General features: G+C 39.4%; 3 protein-coding genes across 4 annotated transcripts; 2 read left to right on the top strand and 1 right to left on the bottom strand.

Moving 5' to 3' along the window:
* The first annotated feature begins 4,141 nt into the window (after positions 1-4,141).
* Positions 4,142-10,061, top strand: LOC111798390 (RAF-like serine/threonine-protein kinase 20). 2 transcript variants are annotated; one of them, XM_023681495.2, is made up of 10 exons: positions 4,142-4,449; positions 4,985-7,309; positions 7,410-7,511; positions 7,638-7,790; positions 7,891-8,054; positions 8,167-8,314; positions 8,441-8,563; positions 8,657-8,744; positions 9,223-9,667; positions 9,769-10,061. In XM_023681495.2, exons 2-9 carry the CDS (start codon positions 4,985-4,987, stop codon positions 9,387-9,389), a joined length of 3,270 nt encoding a protein of 1,089 aa, XP_023537263.2. In that variant the 5' UTR covers positions 4,142-4,449; the 3' UTR covers positions 9,390-9,667; positions 9,769-10,061. The 2 variants fall into 2 exon arrangements, with proteins under 2 accessions (XP_023537263.2, XP_023537262.2); XM_023681494.2 differs by having other exon boundaries at positions 4,143-4,449; positions 4,974-7,309.
* A 4,342-nt stretch (positions 10,062-14,403) lies between these two features.
* On the top strand, positions 14,404-16,337 carry LOC111798858 (transcription factor MYB36-like). Its single transcript, XM_023682208.2, has 3 exons — positions 14,404-14,575; positions 14,656-14,785; positions 15,481-16,337. The coding sequence occupies exons 1-3, from the start codon at positions 14,440-14,442 to the stop codon at positions 15,947-15,949; spliced, it is 735 nt and encodes a 244-aa protein (XP_023537976.2). The 5' UTR covers positions 14,404-14,439; the 3' UTR covers positions 15,950-16,337.
* A 393-nt stretch (positions 16,338-16,730) lies between these two features.
* LOC111798387 (kaempferol 3-O-beta-D-galactosyltransferase) lies at positions 16,731-18,608 on the bottom strand. The gene is made up of 2 exons (XM_023681490.2): positions 18,089-18,608; positions 16,731-17,745 (listed from the first exon to the last, which is right to left on the bottom strand). Exons 1-2 carry the CDS (start codon positions 18,585-18,587, stop codon positions 16,883-16,885), a joined length of 1,362 nt encoding a protein of 453 aa, XP_023537258.2. The 5' UTR covers positions 18,588-18,608; the 3' UTR covers positions 16,731-16,882.
* Positions 18,609-19,946: the final 1,338 nt, after the last annotated feature.

Genomic DNA, 19,946 nt, shown 5'->3' on the forward strand with positions numbered 1-19,946 from the left:
TTGAAATGCTCTGTGACTCTCTCTCTCTCTATATATATACAGACATATATATGTATATGGCTCTCTCTCTATATGCATATATATGTAGCTCTCTCTCTATATACATATAGAGAGAGAGCATTATACATATATATGTATAGTCATACACATCTCTCTCTCTATATACACACATACATATATATATAGATGTATGTGCTGCTGCCTATGATTATTCTTTCATTGAAATGCCTGTGACTCTCTATCTCTCTTTATATATATATATATATACAGACATATATATGTATATGGCTCTCTCTATGTACATATAGAGAGAGAGCATTATACATATATATGTATAGTCATACACATCTCTCTCTCTATATATATATACACATACATATATATATAGATGTATGTGCTGCCTATGATTATTCTTTCATTGAAATGCTCTGTGACTCTTCTCTCTCTATATATATACATACATATATATGTATATGGCTCTCTCTCTCTATATATACATATAGAGAGAGCATTATATACATATATATAGAGAGAGCATTTCTATATATATGTGTGTGCGCGTGTGCTGCTGCCTATGATTCTTCTTTCATTGAAATGCTCTGTGACTCTCTTTTTATCTCTCTCTCTATATATACATACATAGGATGAATTGATGTTTAAACCCTGGCTTGAATTGGGATTGCCCTCCTTGAGAAATTGATAGTAATAGCACACGAACGAGAAGAAAACAACAGCCTAGTAACGTAGAATTGAAGAGGATTGTCCAATTAAAGCTATGAAACATTGGCAGATTATGAACTGAAACATGAAACAAAGCCTACCTTGTTGTGCATAAGAATGGCACATCCAGGCTCCAACTGGTCTCCGGACCAACAGACAACAGACGACGACACAATCGCATGATTCTCATCGATCAGCTCCTCCAGATTCCCGACACTCATCGGCGAGCCACGAAGGTCTTCGACCTTAGATCTATCTTCTTCATTCTTCTCTTCCTCCATGAGCAAATAGTCCTTGACTCGCTTGAGCTTCAGAAGCCTGAGCTTGCACTTGGTGTGAGGGGTGACCGTCGGGATACGGGCGGCGGCGTCGGGATCCTTCTGTTTTCTCTGCTTGCGGCCGACGCGCGACGGAGGCGCCGTCGGCTCAAATTTCTTGTCCTTCTTGTTGGGGTCCTCGTGCTTCCGGTCATCGGGAAGACCCCTTGCCGGTAGGTTCTGCCGGGAGTGCCCCGACCATTTTTGGTTAAGAGAGAAAAGATGTGTTTATTCAAGTCACAATAAGGCATAAACAGTTCGAGAGAATGGGGACGACACGAGTATCGAAAACAAGCTCGAAGAGATCTGGATAGACTTGGACCATAACCTTAAAAGTCGGAGTTTCAAAGTTTATTCAAACCAAAATGAGGCATAAACAAAGTTCGAGAGAATGAAGGCGACACGAGTATCGAAAACAAGCTCGAAGAGACCTGGATAGGCTCTGGCCATAACCTTAAAAGTCGGAGTTTCAGAGTGTTTATTCAAGCCAAAATGAGGGATAAACAAAGTTTGAGAGAATGAAGACGACACGTGTATCGAAAACAAGCTCGAAGAGAGCTACATAGACTCATGTCATAATCTTAAAAGTTGGAGTTTGAGAATAGGGACAACACGAGTATCGAAGACAAGCTCGAAGAGAGCTAGATAGACTCGGACCACAACTTTAAAGGTTGGAATTTTGATATAAATTTCGACATGCGACTTTATAGTTATGTCTGGGAGAGAAAAATAAGTTTTAATTTAAAGCATTTAAATTAATATTTAATATATTAAATATTAAAATAGAAAAATATATTTAATTTTAAACTTTTAAAAATATATATTTAATTGAGATTCAAATTATTTAAAGATAATATCATTTAAATTAATATTTAATATATAAATATTAAAAGATAAAAATATAATTAATTTTAAAATTTTGAATTAAAGATAATATCGGTTAAGATTTAATATGATTTAAACACGATTTAGAAATTTAAATAGAACTCTCAGCGTCGAGAAAATAAATAGAACTCTCAGCGTCGAGAAAAAAAAAATATTTCACTCAAAAATTCAGAAATCTGCTCGTAGAATTTAAAGACCTATGATGACGACCTCCATATTTATTCATTGTAAGTTTGTTTAACCTTTAATTTTATTTCGATCTTGATAAAATGTAATCAATTTCATTGCTTTCACTATATGAATGAATCGTTCTTTTTTTTTTTCTATCGGGTTAGTTGTATTAGTTTATTGTATTAAAGCGTTGAAAAACACGAACATTCAACAAATTCCATGTTGGCACCTAAGTATGTTTTTCATCTCATCTCACGAACACTTCTAATTTTTTTTCATGTCATTCTGCAATAGGATCGTTGACAGTATTGACAATTTTTGTGTTAGCGTTAGGAATAACAGATCTTTCCAATATCTCTATATCGATCGTCTCATACCAACGAAGATATTGTTTCTTACATACTCGTGATCTTTCTCTTTCATTGCTAAGGTTGGATTTTGATCAGACTCTCAATAGTTAGATCTAAAAGTAACGACTATATTCCTTTTAAGTTAATATTTGAACGAGATTTTCTGGTAGGTAAAAGTAATTTCATTAATTACTATAACCCTCTTATTTACTAGGCTCTCCTCCTATTTACTAGATTAAAAGAAAACGAGGTATAGTCGGCAAAAAAAGATACGGGAATGATACTCGTCAATATACTTTTAAATGCCTAAATTTAGATCTCGTACTTGATCTTAAAATTATTTTATAATTTATATTAACTTTATTTTTATATATATAGTTTTTCAAAATTAAATTGGTTTACGTATGTCCTCAAATGACCTACTAATCCGAACCCCCTCGATTCCCCAACTCAAACCGTAAAAGTTGAGTCGAGTCACTTTTTTTTCTTCTCAATTTGGGTTGAGTTAGACTTCCAACGAACAAAAAATTTGGCTCGGTTTGTGGACTGTGATGTTTTGGATTGGTTCAACCCTGACCTAATAGATAGAAATTTGAATATTTAACCTCGAGAAAACTAGGTATATTTGATTTGTGGATTACGATCTTTTTCGGTTGAGTTGTTCGAGTCATTTATTCAAACTTTTAAATAAAATATTTATATATTAAAAAATAGTTAAAAATTATATTAACATAATATATGCATATATAATAATTTTTAAAATTAACCATTGACTCTTCTAGTTTTAGAGGAGCCTATGAACCAATATAATTCATAACGTTTTCATTCATTTGAGTTCAACTCAGCTCAAATAAGTTCACGACCCAATATAAATTGGATTGGGTTGATCGAATTTTTTGGGTCATTAGGATTTTTAAACACCTCTAATGTGATATCCCACATTGGTTGGGAGGAGAACAAACCGTGTGGAAACCTTCCCCTAGCAGACGCGTTTTAAAATCTCGAGGGGAAGCCCGAAAGGGAAAGCCCAAAGAAGATGATATCGGATAGCGGTGGATCTGGATCGTTACAAATGATATCAGAGCCAGACGCTGGACGATGTGTCAGCCTTCTCGTTGTTCCCTGAAGAGGGTAGACACGGCGGTGTGCCAGTAAGGACACTGGGCCCCAAATGGGGGTGGATTTAGGGGCGGTCCCACATCGATTGGAGAAAGGAAAGAGTGCCAGTGAGGACGCTGGACTCCGAAGGGGAGTGGATTGTGATGTCCCATAACCAAACAAACCACCATTTATAAGGGTGGGGAAGTCTTCCTCATCAAGTGCGTTTTAAAGCCTTGAGGGAAAAGGGGAGTGGATTGTGATGTCCCATAACCAAACAAACCACCATTTATAAGGGTGGGGAAGTCTTCCTCATCAAGTGCGTTTTAAAGCCTTGAGGGAAAAGTCTAAAGACAACAATATCTGTTAGTGGTGGATCTGGACCGTTACGTCTAATCTTTGAGTAATGCTCGTTTTGGCATCGGAGCTATAACCCGGGACATGGGAAAAGTGAGAAAACTATAGAGAAGTAGAGAGAGATAGATGAGCAAAGATGAAAGGGAGAGAGTTGTAAATGAAGAGGGCAAATATTGGAAGTCCTAAAATGGTGGGTAATGGGTAATGGGTAATTGTGTTGGCAATGGCAATGGCAATAAGCCAAATTGAAGCCAAAAAGTGGTAAACAATGGCAATGGCAATGGCATATCCTTGGAGGAGATAATTAAGATGCTGATACGAATGCAAAAACCAGGTGGTGCCACGTGGGACGCTACCTGGCGAACAGGGATCGCATCTTCGCTTCGAACAACCATCCTCCTCTGAATCAGAGAAAGGGGGGAAAAACAGCGTCTATGGCGGTCGTCTTTTCCAATCCATTCCAATAATCTTCTTAGTTTCATCGTTATTTCGTACTCCTTTTGTCTGGGGATGGTCACTCTCTACCTCGGACTCCCCAAATTCAGTACCCTGTAAGTTTTTTTTGTTCCTTTCCAAAGGAGGAGGATGATTATGCATCATTTTAGTTGTGAACGAATACTGTTTAGCCTCGAATTCCCATATGGGGTTGTTAGTTTTTCATTGCCCTAGTGCTGTTTGATTCGTTCTTCGACACCCATAATCCCCGCTTCTTTGTTACTTCGAGGATTTTAATGATCTCTTGATCTGTTTTTAGGATTTCTCCATTGTTTTTGGTTTCTGGGGTTCCTTGTAGGCGTTGTGTTTTAATGATTCTGGTCTTGTTTTGGTTGATTTGTTGCGATTTTTGTTTTTGAAGAAACCCTTTTAGAATGATTTTGTCGGGATTTTTTTTTTTTGATTCCTGATGATTTATCAAATGGGTATTGAGAAACTGAAGAATTTGGCTCGTTGATGAGTTGATTTCTGGGTTGATTACGAATTTTTGGTTTGTGTTATTGTTGTGGTGTGTGATTTGAGTATATACATGTTTGGGCAAGAGTAAGAATTGTATCGATTAGTGACATTCAAATATCAGGCTGTAAACAGATGGATAGCCCGACGACGACGCAAAGCTCAGCTCCTAATTCGTCACCAGTCTCGAATCCTGGTTCGAATGATGAAACCCCACGTGTTAAATTCCTGTGTAGTTTCTTGGGGAATATAATGCCTCGACCCCAAGATAGTAAGCTTCGGTATGTTGGGGGCGAGACGAGGATTGTGAGCGTTCCGAGGGATACGACATATGAGGAGTTGATGATTAAGATGAAGGAACTTTATGAAGGGGCTGCTGTGTTGAAGTACCAGCAACCAGATGAGGATCTTGATGCTCTTGTGTCTGTTGTGAATGATGATGATGTGATTAACATGATGGAAGAGTATGATAAGGTGGGTTCGGGAGACGGGTTCACTAGGCTCAGGATATTCTTGTTTTCGCATCCTGATCAAGATGGTTCTTTGTCGTTTGTCGATGGCGATGAGAGGAATACCGAGAGACGATATGTGGATGCCCTTAATAATTCAAATGACATTAATGATTTTGTTAGACAGCAGCAGCCAGATTCCCCTGTAATCAATGGCATAGACGATGTGCACGGGTCAGAACATTTTTTGAATCCGTTGAATATCGAAGGTAGTCTTCACTCCCAGAGGAGTTGCGAGCCGTTGCCACAATATCACCTGCATCAGCTCACAATTCCTCATGTTGGATCTGGGCAGCAACAACAATCTGTAACTCAAAGGTATGGTGAAATGGAAGCTCCATGGAGTCCTGCTTTACTTTCACCCAGGCATCACGGTCCGTTTGATTCAAGACCAGTCAGCGAATATCCATCTTCTCCATCCACACGGTACCGTATGCCATTCCCGGAGTTCCCAGATAAATATTTGGAAAGAATGCCTGAAGACTATGCAAGGCAGCAAATGACTCACCAACACATGTATGAACATCAACCGCTATATAACGAGAATGTTGTCTGGATGCCAAATGGAACAATTACTGAAAAGTCAGGTTTTCCGGGTAATATATTGCAAGGACATGGTGTTCCTGATGCGAATAGTTCTTGTGAAAAGTGCCGAGCCAATTTCCATCGGTATCAAACACCCGTGGAGCAAGCTACGATGTTAAATGGACTTCCTCCTGAATACCCTCAGAATAGGGAGGCCCTGTTGCAAAAAGCCGACATGAAGTTTCGTCATGGTAATTTCCCAAATGAGCAAAATATTAACGATCATCGACCTGCTTATAATGACACACCTCCCCACGAGAGAGGATGGATTATGCAACATCAGATGAGTGTTCGGGGGGGTGACACGAGAGCACATGTTTCTGGAGTGGGACGATTGAATGATCACTACATTGTGGATGGTTCTGGTTCAAATTTTCCTCCTACACAAAGTAATGTAACTGATGGCTACCATGCTTCCCCGAATTTTCATGATGAGGTGTTTCGTGACCCGGTTTTGCCTAGTGGACCGCATATGTGTGTTCCTCCTGCTGAAGATCGTGGCGTTGGCTATATGAATATGCCGTATGGATACGGAGGAGATCTTCCGATGGCACACAGGCAAATCCCGCCTGGAAATGCCTTGTGGCGAAATGTTCAGAATCCATTGCATATTTCTCCCCCTTATGATGGACCCGTTTCCCTTCAGCACGGGAATGCTACTGTAAATCCGGGATATATCAGAGGTATGCAGGAGGGTAGTCCACGGATTCATATCAGTATGGACCACCAAAATCCTTGGAATGAATCCTCGCAAAAAATGTTGGGTATCGACGGAGCAACTGGTTCAGAGCATTTACCTCTGCATGTTTCGAAGACCAACTCCACTATTATGGAACATGTCCTTCCACATCTAGATAAGGTAAACCGGGTCGACTCGTCTGCGCAGTGGTCGGATTCTTCTTCAGGATTTGTTCATGAAAAAGTTGTTGCACCGTTTCATTCTAGCCAAAATCCACAACCGAGTGCGGTTAGTGTGGTTAATGAAGCTATGATGATGGAAAGAAAAATTGTGCCTGTAGAAGGAGACAGACACGTCGTAACCGATATGGGGAAAGTTGACATCGCCGATGTACACACTGTTTCTCATCCAGAGCAGAAAAACACTGATGATACATATTCCAAGGTCGCACCCCCTGAACTGTTAAATTCAAATTGCATGAACGATGCAGTAGAGAACGGTGATAGCTTGGAACCGGCCGAGGAGACTCTAGAAGAGCCAAAACTTTCTGTCGACCGTCTGAGATTTTTACCCGAGTTGATTGCATCTGTGAAGCGAGCAGCAATGGAAGTATCTGAAGGGGCAATGATTGAAGAAACAGCTTCAGGGAGACCTGATTCAATCGACAAAAAAGAGGCTGCAAACGAGGTAGACTCCTTGATTAGGACTAAGCAATTAAGCAATTTTCTCTCGTTCGACGATATTTTTTCGTGTTGTTTATGTTTTTGTTGTTTTATTTGGCATACAGAATGTGCACGAGAAACCCGAGTTGGAAACTGAGAATGACAATCAAAGCTCTGGAATTGAGCCAACAAAGGCAGAAGCAGAAGCAATATCAAGAGGATTACAAGTAATGATGCTCATCTTCTTTCACCTCGTACTTATGGTCGATTTCCTGGAACGCTCTTGGCTATTCCTTGCGTTCATTACGACTTTTCTTATGCATTGATTATTTTTCCTTGTGTTTGTTGTTCAGACGATTAAAAACGATGATCTGGAGGAGATTCGTGAACTCGGGTCGGGAACCTATGGTGCTGTTTATCATGGGAAATGGAGAGGTTCGGATGTCGCAATAAAGAGGATCAAAGCTAGCTGTTTTTCTGGTCGGCCCTCGGAAAGGGAACGTCTGGTAGAATCTTGAACTTATTGCTCTTCCTTCCACTAGCCATTTATGGTTCCATTGAATGAATGACTCAGTGATTTTGATTTTTACTTTTTTCCCGTAACAGATAGCGGATTTTTGGAAGGAAGCTTTGATGTTAAGTTCTTTACACCATCCAAACGTTGTCGCCTTTTACGGTATCGTTCGTGATGGACCTGATGGGTCCTTAGCAACAGTAACAGAATTCATGGTGAATGGATCGTTGAAACAATTTTTGCACAAGAAGGACAGGTAATTTACTTCCTTAAAGATCATTTGCTCTTTTATTGAAGGTATTTCATGTTCAAACCATTTCGATAGTTAATCCTACATGTGATATGACATAAATACGACCTTTTTGTAGGACCATCGATCGTCGTAAACGACTCATTATAGCGATGGATGCTGCATTTGGGATGGAGTATTTGCACGGGAAGAACATCGTACATTTCGATTTGAAATGTGAAAACCTTTTAGTGAATATGAGAGACCCTCATAGGCCTGTTTGCAAGGTATACTGAGCTAACTTTGTGAATAATCTTACCTGTTCTGTGGGTGAGGGCTGAAGTCGGGGTGAATTTTGTGTCTCGGGAAGGACCCGGATACCGAATTAACATACTTTGTGCACGGTGTTTTAGATTGGTGATTTGGGATTGTCAAAGGTGAGACAACACACGTTAGTATCGGGAGGGGTTCGCGGAACTTTGCCATGGATGGCACCGGAGCTTCTTAGCGGGAAAAGTAATATGGTCACAGAGAAGGTACGATCATCCTTTTCTTAAGCTTTCGATTTTGTTTTAGTACATTTTTAAAGCTTTATCTGTATACTGAACAACCTTTTTATCTGAATAAAGATTGATGTTTACTCGTTCGGGATCGTTATGTGGGAACTGCTCACGGGAGACGAACCATATTCAGATATGCATTGTGCTTCTATAATCGGTGAGCCCGACCTATGAGAGTATATTTATGCACTCTTATCTATATGCTATGCATTCATTTTTTTTCATTTCGAGCAATTTCTCTATTCATGGATCAGATCAAACAAAATTATGTCTATTGCTGTTTTTTGTATGCTGTTGTATTACCGATCCCACATCGGTTGGAGAGGAGAACAAAACATTCTTTATAAGGGTGTAGAAACCTCTCCCTAGCAAACGCGTTTTAAAAACCTTGAATGGAAGCCCGAAAGGGAAAGCTCAAAGAGGACAATATCTGCTAGCAGTGGGCTTGAGCTGTTACATGTATTTTCTTTCGTTCTTCTCAACTAAAGTACGAGTCAAGGCAAGACCCAAACGGGCGTAGCTATTTATCTAGAATATTGTGTGTTACGAGTCGGGGGCAAGTAAAGTATAGGTAGGGTGTAAAGTGGGCGAATGAAGCTCTTGTTGTAATGAATCTTCGTATTCGTTGTTTACAGGAGGAATCGTGCACAATTCGTTACGTCCAGAAATCCCGACATGGTGCGACCCAGAATGGAAGGCTTTAATGTCGAGTTGTTGGGACTCGGACCCAGCAACGAGGCCATCATTTTCAGAAATCTCTCAGAAGCTAAGGAACATGGCAGCTGCAATGAATGTGAAATAGTTGTAACCTTGAACACAACCCATCCACTGTTCCCATTCATAGGCTAAGCCAAGAATTGGCAAAAAGGAGACTTTTTAAATGATTGAAAGCATAATTTTTGCAACTTTTAGGCCACTTGCTGGTTCTCACAAAGTGTAAGAAGGCTATTAGATTAGAAGTCATTCTCTTGTGGAACCCTTTTCTTTAGGCTATTACCCTACAAACTAAGGTCATTGCATTGCTGGGAGCCCTACAACAAGTATAGATATGAGGAGATATCCATGATATGCAATGCGAATGTAAGCCTTAATTTTCTCGTGCTCGTACTCGTACTCGTACTTAATACTCGTATTGTGCATTCAAGGTTGCCTGACGTATCTTCTGTAACTCTTTGGCTCAGGATTTCACTTGGGATTTTGCCGTTCGAAGCGTACGGTATGGTACGATACATATATATATATGTTGATTCTGCTATAGTTTTCTGGGAAACCTGTTGTTTTTGTTTTTCCTTTGTTATTTTTCACTTCTGTGGTGGGAGTTTTTGTAAATAAAAGAGAGTTGGGGGATGAAATTGAAAAGATCATGTTTGGTGAAGGGAATGATACTGCTACAAGTCTACAGTGTTCTTCCATGGATCTGAGATGAAACTGAATTAAATTTATTATACATATAAGTTTTGAGTTTTGAGAAGAAGAGATGTTCATTTGGGTGAGATTGGTTCGTTTTGTTATGTCTGTTTCTTATGGTATATGCCTAATGATCGACCTCGTACGTGCAAGGTCCTTCTATCGAACTCGTAGATTGTCTTTCTGTTGTCGAGTATCATCAGTGAGTGCTTTCACTATTGAATTAGAGTTCGTCTGGTAACATTTTCGTTTTTTTTCGGGTATCATGGTAATAGAAAAGCTAAATTTAAAGGGAAAGAAAAAGCCAAGGAATTTATTCGTTCCGAAGAAGGTGAAGGAAGTACTTTTGATATGTTCGAATTGATTTAATTCACAACTCGAATTAGATTTCAGACATTTTCTTCTCGACCTATTTGACGCTCTCTGACTGTTACTTAGATGGTATCTCTAGATCGAATTCCTCCTTTGGAACATACAAAGAAAGAACACAAACTAGCCTCACATCGATTGGAGAGGAAACCTAAAAGAGAAAATCCAAAGAGGAGTATATTTGCTAGCGGTGGACCTGAACCGTTACAAATGGTATCAAAGTCAGACACTGAACGATGTGCTGGCGAGGAGACTGTTCCCTGAAAGGGGGTAAACACAAGGTAGTGTGCTAGTAAGAACGCTGGGCCCAAAGGGGGGTGGATTTGACGGGAGTCCCACATCGATGGGAGAAAGGAACGAGTGTCTGCGAGGACGCTGGGCTGTGAAGGGAGGTGGATTGTGAGATCCCACAATCCCACATCAGTTAGGGAGGAGAACGAAACACCCTTTATAACGGTGTAGAAACCTCTCCCTAGCAAGCCCATTTTAAAGCCTTGAAGGGAAACCCAAAAGGAAAAAAGCCCGAAAAAGATAATATCCGCTAACGATGGGCCTGGACCATTACATAACTCAACACTCTTATCAACTATAGAGTGAAGATAAAAAGCAAAAAATAATCAAAATCGAAACACCTAATTAAACAGATTCAACAATCAAAATTTATCGACTAAATTTATAATCTAACCAGAAACACCTTAAAACTACAAAAAAAAAAAAAAAAAAAACACGAAAACGTTACATTAATCATATTGGAAAAACCATATAATTAAAAACATTAGGTTTGGTACACAAATAATCACAAGTGAAGTTAGTAATACAAAATTATGGTACACATTTCAATGAATCAATCATATAATATAAGCTTGTTCAAATTAATAGTAATAATCAAATTTGGGTTTGATTCCTTGGTTAAGAGAAATGACAAAGAGAATAGAGTTGTAATTTCTTTGATCTTGAGGATCCCAATAAATCATTTTCATTATTTTTTTAATGGGATTTAATTAGGGATAATCTATTTTAATTTCCTCTTCCCATTATTTAATTAGTATTAAAAACCTAGCTTTTTAGGGTATTCACTCGTTTGGAGTCAGGTTTGGTTGGAGTTTCTTCACAAGAAATGTTCAGTAGATCGAGGACATCTATTATGAGCATTTGAATCGTTCAATTCTGTCAAGAATCGAGAAAGAACCGAATGTAAATGTTCCAAGTTCTTGATTTGAGTTTTCCTTTAAACTTCGAGAGCTTTTTTTTTTTTTAAACTAAGAAGTTTTTAGTATATTGATATTGGAGAGATTTCTGAAGATGGACTTGATTCGGGTCAAAAAACGATGTTTCAGTGATCGTCAAGAAACTGCAAGATTGGTAAGTTTTTAGTTTTGGAAGAATTTTGGACTCATTATTTCAGCTGTAGTTGATAATAAATTACGAGTAGATGGATTCAAACTCTACAATTTATGTGAAGAAATCAAATTGATTCGAGTTTTGTATGAAAAGATATGAAAATGTGAAGAAAATATGTTTAATCGAAAAATTCATCGATTTCTGCAAAAATTGCATTCGCAAGCGAATATTCGAAGAATACGCGTTGCGCACGCATGCAGCCTATGCATTCGGATGAGAAATAGACACATGTCGCAAGGAGAGAGGATCACACATCAGACAACCAGTAGAATTACACGTTCCGGGTTGTCTGACTCGTCCCTGAGTTTGATTCGGCAACCCACACTCGACCTATCTCGACACTTAAATTTACAACATTAATAAATGACATTAAAAAAAAAATGATAGCTATAAAACAATTGAATTTACTAATTTGATTTTAAGTCAAACTTTGACTATCATGTTTTAGGTAAACTCCAAGAGAATGGTTGGTTTAAATAAATTTCATATCATCAATTTATGGCTTAAATGATTGACATAAGTAAATGAGTTGTGATGTTCAAGTAAAAGACAGGTACATGAATAAACTGATACCCGGTTCAAATGAAAGTGATATCTCTACCTATTCCAACAAGAATCACCATCATTTTTAGTGGCTCAATTATAGTCTAATAGGCTGAGACCACCGCCAGCAGATATTGTCTACTTTTGCCCATTACGTATCGAATTTAAAACGCGTCTACTAGGGAGAGTTTTTCACACCCTTATAAGAGATGATTCGTTCCGTTCCCCAATCAATGTGGAATCTTACAAATAGAAACTTCAAAATTAAACGATAAACGTGTTTGGTTTATAGAAATTCTATAGTGAGTAACCTTCTAATTTTTTTTAAAAAGCACGTGAGTGAAGAATAAACATGTTGAAAGGACTCGTGTTGGTATATGGGCATGTGGGCATGTAGCGGTCCAGATACACCACTAGCAGATATTGTCCTCTTTGGGTTTTCCCTTTCGGGCTTCTCCTCAAGGCTTTAAAACGTGTCTGCTAGGGGGAAGGTTTCCACACCTTTGAAAATGGTGATTTGTTCTCCTCCACAACCAATATGGGACATCACAGGGCATATTTTGTTTTTTTCGGTATTTATAAAAGACGTCGAAAATATCAATTAATCTTCAACGTTGATGTTGAACGTTCCACATGGGTATTCATAGAACGCTTAAAAATCTAATTCCCTTCATATGCTCGATTTTTTCGATATGAAAAATACTTGAACGTTTAAATTCTTAGAGATCTAATAATACTTTGAAGCCAGATCAAAATAGAACATAAAGTTAAAGGGATTATGGTTGGCATGGGAATACATTAAAGGCATAATAGAGACAATAAGGAAGAGATTGATTCTCTTTAATTATTTTGAAATAATTTGGGCAATAATTCCAATCACAATAAACTAATTATAAAACCCAAAAAGCAATTCAATTTAATATGAAAAAACTAAAGGATTGAGAAAAATTTGTGTTGTACTTTGTCGAGTTGCATGCATTTAAAGATAAACTTATGAACTAATCCAACCGCACATACGACACCCGAGGAGTAAAGAAGGGATAGATGAATGTACAGAAAATCACATCTGAATGAGAGCGATCTTGAGCGTAACGGCCCATGTCCACCGCTAGTAGATTTTATTCTATTTGAGTTTTTCCTTTCAAGCTTCCCCTCAAAAATTTTAAAACGCGTATGGTAGGGAGAAGTTTCTATGCTCTTATAAAGAATTCTTCGTTCTCCTCCGCTGTGGGATTTCACAATCCACCCTCGTTCAGGGCCTAGCATGCTCGTTGGCATTCGTTCCTCTCTCCAACGATGTGGGATCTCACAATCCACCCTCCTTCAAGGGGCCAGCATCCACATTGGCATTCCTTCCTCTCTCCAATCGATGTGAGATCTCACAATTCACCCTCCTCCGTGGCCTAGAATCCTCGCTGACATTTGTTCCTCTCTCTAACCGATATGAGATCTCACAATCCACCCTCTTTCGAGGCCTAGCATCCTCGTTGGCATTCGATCCTCTCCAACCGAATGTGGGATCTCACAATCCATCCCATCGGGGCCCAGCGTCCTTGCTGGTGTTCGTTCCTCTCTCCAATTGATGTGAAATCTCACATTGAGAATAGAAAAACTAAAGAAAACTTAAAAGAAATGAAAGTTACTACATATATCAGTGGTTCAATCATAGGAACTCCAAAGTTACTTACTTTGTTTTAAACAATTCTATATTGGGTGAGCTCTTGAGAATTTTTCCTAGGATTCATGTGAGTGACGACAAAACATGCTGAAAGAATCTATCTTGGTCTGTGGGAATATCGTGACCATGTCGCAGGAAATAAGTAACATGACCATGTCGCAGGGGAATATCGGGACCATCTGAATTCAAATTTCAAACCCTGATCTAAATTCTGGGCCTGAAATATTACACTTAGTTGCAACTAACGTTTTGTGAGAGACACGGTATGAGCTAGGTTTTGTAAGCATACCTTCGAGGCGTATCGTTCTTCGCTATTTATAAATATAATATTTTTCTTTCTTTATTGAAAAAAAAAAGGGATAGAAAGAGAGTTTTGTTGGGGGATTTGTAAGCTATAAATTAAAGGGTCTTTCCAAAAACATTCACTTGTAAGATTGGAGAGAAAGAGAAGGAGATGGGGCGAGCACCATGCTGTGACAAAGACAACGTAAAGAAAGGGCCATGGTCGCCTGAAGAAGATGAGAAGCTCAAGGCTTATATCCAACTTCATGGGACTGGTGGCAATTGGATTGCTCTTCCCAACAAAATAGGTTCCTTACAAACCAAAATAAAAGTCCCAACTTTTTCCTTTGGAAGGTTTTTGATTCCGAAAATGGTTGAATATTTGCAGGGTTGAAGCGGTGCGGGAAGAGTTGCAGGCTCCGATGGCTCAATTACTTGAGACCGAATATCAAACATGGTGGATTCTCTGAAGAAGAAGACGATATCATTTGTAAACTCTTCGTAAGCATTGGTAGCAGGTAAACGAACTTCCACGATGATATGATTTTGTCTATTTTGAACATAAACTCTCGTGATTTTGTTTTTGGCTTTCCCATAAGGTTTCATTCGGATGGAGATGTGTTTCTTACTTATAAACCGAGGATCATTTCCTTAATTAGTCAATGTGGGACTAATAATCCTCAACAATTCTCCCCTCGAACAAAGTAGTCCATAGAGCCTCCTTTTGAGGCCTATGGAGCCCTCGAAGAGTCTCTCCTTAATCGTGACTCGGCTCCTTCTTTGGAGTCTTCGAACAAAATACACTCTTTAGAACCTCCTCTGAGGCCTATGCCCTCGAACAACCTCCCTTGAATCGAGGCTCGACTCCTTCTTTGGAGCCCTTGAACAAAATACACCATTTATTTGACAGTTGAGTCACTTTCGACTACATTTTCGAGACTCACAACTTCTTTGTTCGACATTTGAGAAATTTATTGACATGGCTAAGTTAAAAGCAGGACTCTAATACTAAATCACGAACTTGCACAATGATATGATATTATCCACTGTGAGCATAAGCTTTCAGTGGGACTCCCTCCCAATAATTCTCAACGGATTTGAATACAAAAATGCATTCTTTTAACGAACCCATGTGAAATAATTAATAAACAATCGTTGAATCTAAGAGACTGCTAAGATAATGCTAAAAAAATCTCCATTTATTTGCTTTTAGGTGGTCAATAATTGCAGCTCAGCTACCGGGAAGAACAGACAACGACATAAAGAACTACTGGAACACGAGGTTGAAGAAGAAACTGCTCGGAACTCCCAAACATGTCAGCTTGAGAAAGACTGCACAGACAGTGACAAGCTCCGTCATGGAAAGGCTCCAGCTTCAAAAGCAGCTTCAAGGCTTTCAAACCGCCTTCTCTTTCGACAGCACCTCCACGCTCTGGCCTCCGGTGTCGGCCGATGGGAGCCTTGTCAATGGTGAGTGCAATCTGGAAGGGTGCACGGGGAAGAGTCCGGTCGGTTCGAGCTCGGCGGCGAAGGAAATGAATGATTGTCAAGAGAGTTTGTTTTGGTGGTGTAATGATTTTGATGCAAATTCTGCAGCTGCTTCAAACCTTTGGGAGACTACTTCAGCTCTTCAATCCGATGGGATTCTTCAGGATTTTGAAGTTCTTGGTTACACTCTTTAGGGGATTGGTTTATGTTTGCGTTTATGGATATAAAATGTGATGAGAGAGAGAGAGATTACTAAATTTTGTAAATGGTGTGAATAATTGTGTTAATGCATGTTTATTTCAAGTCCACCGTTAGCAGATATTGTCTGATTTAACCCGTTACACGTCCCATCAAGCTCACGGTTTAGGTTTACACACCCTTGTAACGAATGTTTCGTTCCCCTCTTTAACCGATGTGGGATCTCACAATCCACCCCCTTGGGAGTAAACGTTTTAACTGGCACACCGCTCGATGTCTGCCTTTGGTACCATTTGTAACAGCCCAAGATCTCACAATCCACCACCTTGAGGGTCAACGTCCTCGATGGCACATTGCTCAGTGTCTACCTCTGATACTATTTGTAACAGCCCAAGATCTCACAATCCACCTCTTTTGGGGTCAGCGTCCTTGCTGGTACACTGTTTGGTGTCGGGCTCTGATACCATTTGTAACAGTTCAAGCCTAACACTAGTAGATATTATATGCTTTGACTCGTTACGTATTATTGTCAGTCTCATGGTTTTTAAACATCTCCTAGGAAGAGGTTTCCACAGCCTTATAAGGAATGTTTCGTTTCTCTCTGTAACCGATGTGAGATCTTACAATCCACCTCTTTTGGGAACCAGTGTTCTCGCTGGTACACCACTCGATGTTGAGTCTGATATCATTTGTAACAGCTCACGGTTCGTTATGTATCACTTCGATTCGTTATGTGTGAGAGTGAACTAGACTGTAAGTATGTTAAATTGTTACATTATCTATATTACAATACCAAAATATGAACATATTAACGACTAAAATAAAGATTTTCACAATACAACAATCGAACACTTAAAGTAATCAAAAGCCGAGAGATTGAAACATGATATTTAAAAGTTCAAAGATCAAAATAAAAGTTAGGTACCTAGCTACTTGGTAAGTAACTCGACCAAAGAATTGAAGTTTTTAGCTGAACTCCCTTCAGGTCGAGCAGCTTCAAGAGCTAGATCTTTAAGCGTGTTAAGATTCCGACTTATTTCAGACCCTTTATAAGGGTCGAAGATCGAGTTCATTGCCTTCATTACTTCATCCTTTGTGAATATTCCATCTTGAAGCCCTAAGCCAGCCTTCCATTGAAACTCCATTGTCCTTGCATTAAGGGCATTGTCCCCAACAAAGGGCCTACATATCATAGGCACACCAGCCATTATAGCCTCCATAACAGAGTTCCATCCACAATGAGCTATAAAAACCCTAACTGAAGGATGTGCCAACACTCTTGTTTGGGGAGCCCATGGCACTAATTTCCCTTGCACATCAACTACTTCAAGGAACTCCTTAGAGAAGCTCTCCTTAGGGTTCCCCCTAAATGACCATAGAAAATGAACCCTACTCTCGACCAACGCCTCGGTCAACGCCGTTAACTCGTGAGGGGGGAGTGCTAAAAAAGTACCGAAGCATATGTATGCCACAGACATTGGCTTTTGCTTGTCTAACCATTCGAGACAGCCGTGCTCGTCGGCAATAATCGATGTCGATGGTGTTATGTTAAGTGGTGCAATCGTGAGCAGCTTTTGAAGCATTGGTTTTAGAATGTCGAACATCTCGGGCTCGGCTTCTTTGAAACTGTTTACGACGACGGCAGAGGCTTTCAGTAAATGAATCTCCATCTTACGTAACATATTTGCAAAGGGTGATTCTAAATCTCCGTGTACTACGCCTTCTTGTAAGTCAACTTTACGAATTGCTTCAAACCCAGGAAGGAAATCGATGACTTTCTCTTTATCATCTCCTGTTACCCAAATAAAACGTTGATTGAAAATTACTTATAAATGATAACAAATTGTATGGATAAGCATTTTTCCGTTCAAACAGGAAGCCTGATATGTTAGATGAAATAAAGATAGACAAACTAACTCGATCGTTCTACCACCATTTTAGGTCAACATTCATTCTCAAAGGCTCGTTTATGCCGAAAATGTAAAAATTAAGCCTATAAATACTAATTTCTTGTTATTTAAAAAAAAATTAAACAAAAATATTTCCAAAATTAATTTTTATTTTGTGATTTTCATGTTTTATTTTCAAAATACATAAAAAATTAAAAAATAAATTAAAAAAATAATTTTTAATACCGGAATCCGCCAGTTTTCGCCGGAACAAATCGGTGTGAAGATGAACAACCAGACTCCGTAGCCCGGGAACCCAAACCGGAACCCAAGGAACCTTCATCTCCGCCGCAATCTCACCGGAAAACCACAAAAACGCGTCACTCACCACTCCTCGAACCTCCACAGCCGCCGTCTCCGCCGCGGCCGCAACCGCCATCCTGAAGTTCCCAGCAGCCGCCTTTAAAAAAAGCTCTGCGGGTTCCGCCGGCACTCCCTGTTTTCTGACGTACCCTTCCGGCAAACCATCGCCGACGCTGTAAGGGAAAACGTTGTGATTCCGACGGCCGTCGTTGAAAATGGCGGCGTTGGAAATACTGGTGTTGAAAAAGGAGAATTTCACAGCTGGAGCCTCGTCGGCGAGTCGCCGGACGAGGGTGAGAAGGCAGCTCGGATGGCTGCCAAAAGGGAAGGCAAAAATCAGTACTTGATGACGCCATTGATGGGTTCTTGCCACTTCTTCCATTGATGGGCTCTGTTTTTGCTCTGTTTTTGCTCTGTTTTAATGGAGGATGAAATTATATAAACAAGGAAGGTTTTTTATTTTATGGAAATAGTTTTACAATTGAGACATTCTTCCAAAATTAGACCCAAAAAAAAAAAAAAAAAAAACTAAAATTTGCCCAAAAATAGCCAAATAATAATAATAATTGATACCGTTCAAAAAGACCGTTCATAATTGATGTCGTTATCATTCGGATGTAGTCTTAGTTCATTCATGTACCCCTATTTTACGAAGATCCCATGGTATTCCGGAAGCTCGCAGCATTGGTCCTGAATGTTGGATGATGAAAGTCCCATATCGACTAATTTAGGGAATGATCATCATAGGTTTATAATTAATGAATACTCTCTCCATTGGTACGAGGCCTTTTTGGAAGCCGAAAGCAAAACCATGAGAGTTTATGTTCAAAGTGGACAATATCATACCATTGTGGAGAGGCGTGTTCGTCTAACACTGATAAAAATAAGCAAAACCACGAGAGCTTATGTTCAAAGTGAACAATATCATACCATTGTGGAGATTTTGATATTCAGCTGTCAAAAAATAATCGTAGAAATCCAAACATTTATCTATTCATCCATGAGGTAAATCAGCCGCAACTCCCCTGATACGAAAATAATTATGCATCATTCTCATACCGGTGGCTGCTTTGAATAGATCATATACTAATTCTCTTTCTTTGAAAAATATAGAAGAAGGGAGTCTGCGCCAATATCCGCCATAAAAGGGCCGAGCCATAACGGATGAGAAGCTATATGACTCAATTCCAACATATATAGCTGAAAATTCATAATATTTATGCCGAGAATCTAGTAGGAGGCGATCTTCGTATGCTTCTAAGGTGAAGAAATTGTTAGACAAACACGATTCTCCACAGTGGTTTGATATTGTCGACTTTGAGCATAAGTTCTGATGGCTTTGCTTTGGGCTTCCCAAAATGCCTCACACCAATGGGTTAGTATTCCTCACTTATAAATCCATGATCATTCCCTAAATTAGCGGATGTGGACTTTCATCATCCAACACCTCCCCTCAAACAAAGTGCGCCTCCCCTTAATCGAGGCTCGACTCCTTTGGAGTCTTAGTCATTTTTGACTGCCTTCGAGGAGGCTTGACTCCTTTTTTTTTTTAAATTCTTTGTTCGATGTTTGAGGATTTACCAATCTATTGGCACGACTAAGTTTAGGGCATGGCTCTGATACCATGTTAGACGAACACGACTCTCCACAATGATATGATATTGTCCACTTTGAGCATAAGCTTTCATGGCTAGAGTCGTGTTCGTCTAACATAAATGACTTGCAGAAGAGAAAAAGAAAA

Source organism: Cucurbita pepo, chromosome 7 (assembly GCF_057944985.1).
Source record: "Cucurbita pepo subsp. pepo isolate OVF chromosome 7, ASM5794498v1, whole genome shotgun sequence".
Classification (NCBI taxonomy): Eukaryota; Viridiplantae; Streptophyta; class Magnoliopsida; order Cucurbitales; family Cucurbitaceae; genus Cucurbita; species Cucurbita pepo.

Coding starts and splice junctions, on each gene's coding strand:
- LOC111798390 (XM_023681495.2), top strand. CDS start 4,985: ATGGATAGCCCGACGACGACGCAAAGCTCAGCTCCTAATTCGTCACCA. Junction 7,791..7,890: donor CCTCGGAAAGGGAACGTCTG/GTAGAATCTTGA, acceptor TTCCCGTAACAG/ATAGCGGATTTTTGGAAGGA. Junction 8,055..8,166: donor TTTTTGCACAAGAAGGACAG/GTAATTTACTTC, acceptor ACCTTTTTGTAG/GACCATCGATCGTCGTAAAC.
- LOC111798858 (XM_023682208.2), top strand. CDS start 14,440: ATGGGGCGAGCACCATGCTGTGACAAAGACAACGTAAAGAAAGGGCCA. Junction 14,576..14,655: donor TGCTCTTCCCAACAAAATAG/GTTCCTTACAAA, acceptor GAATATTTGCAG/GGTTGAAGCGGTGCGGGAAG. Junction 14,786..15,480: donor TTCGTAAGCATTGGTAGCAG/GTAAACGAACTT, acceptor ATTTGCTTTTAG/GTGGTCAATAATTGCAGCTC.
- LOC111798387 (XM_023681490.2), bottom strand. CDS start 18,587: ATGGAAGAAGTGGCAAGAACCCATCAATGGCGTCATCAAGTACTGATT. Junction 17,746..18,088: donor GCGAAAACTGGCGGATTCCG/GTATTAAAAATT, acceptor TTTGGGTAACAG/GAGATGATAAAGAGAAAGTC.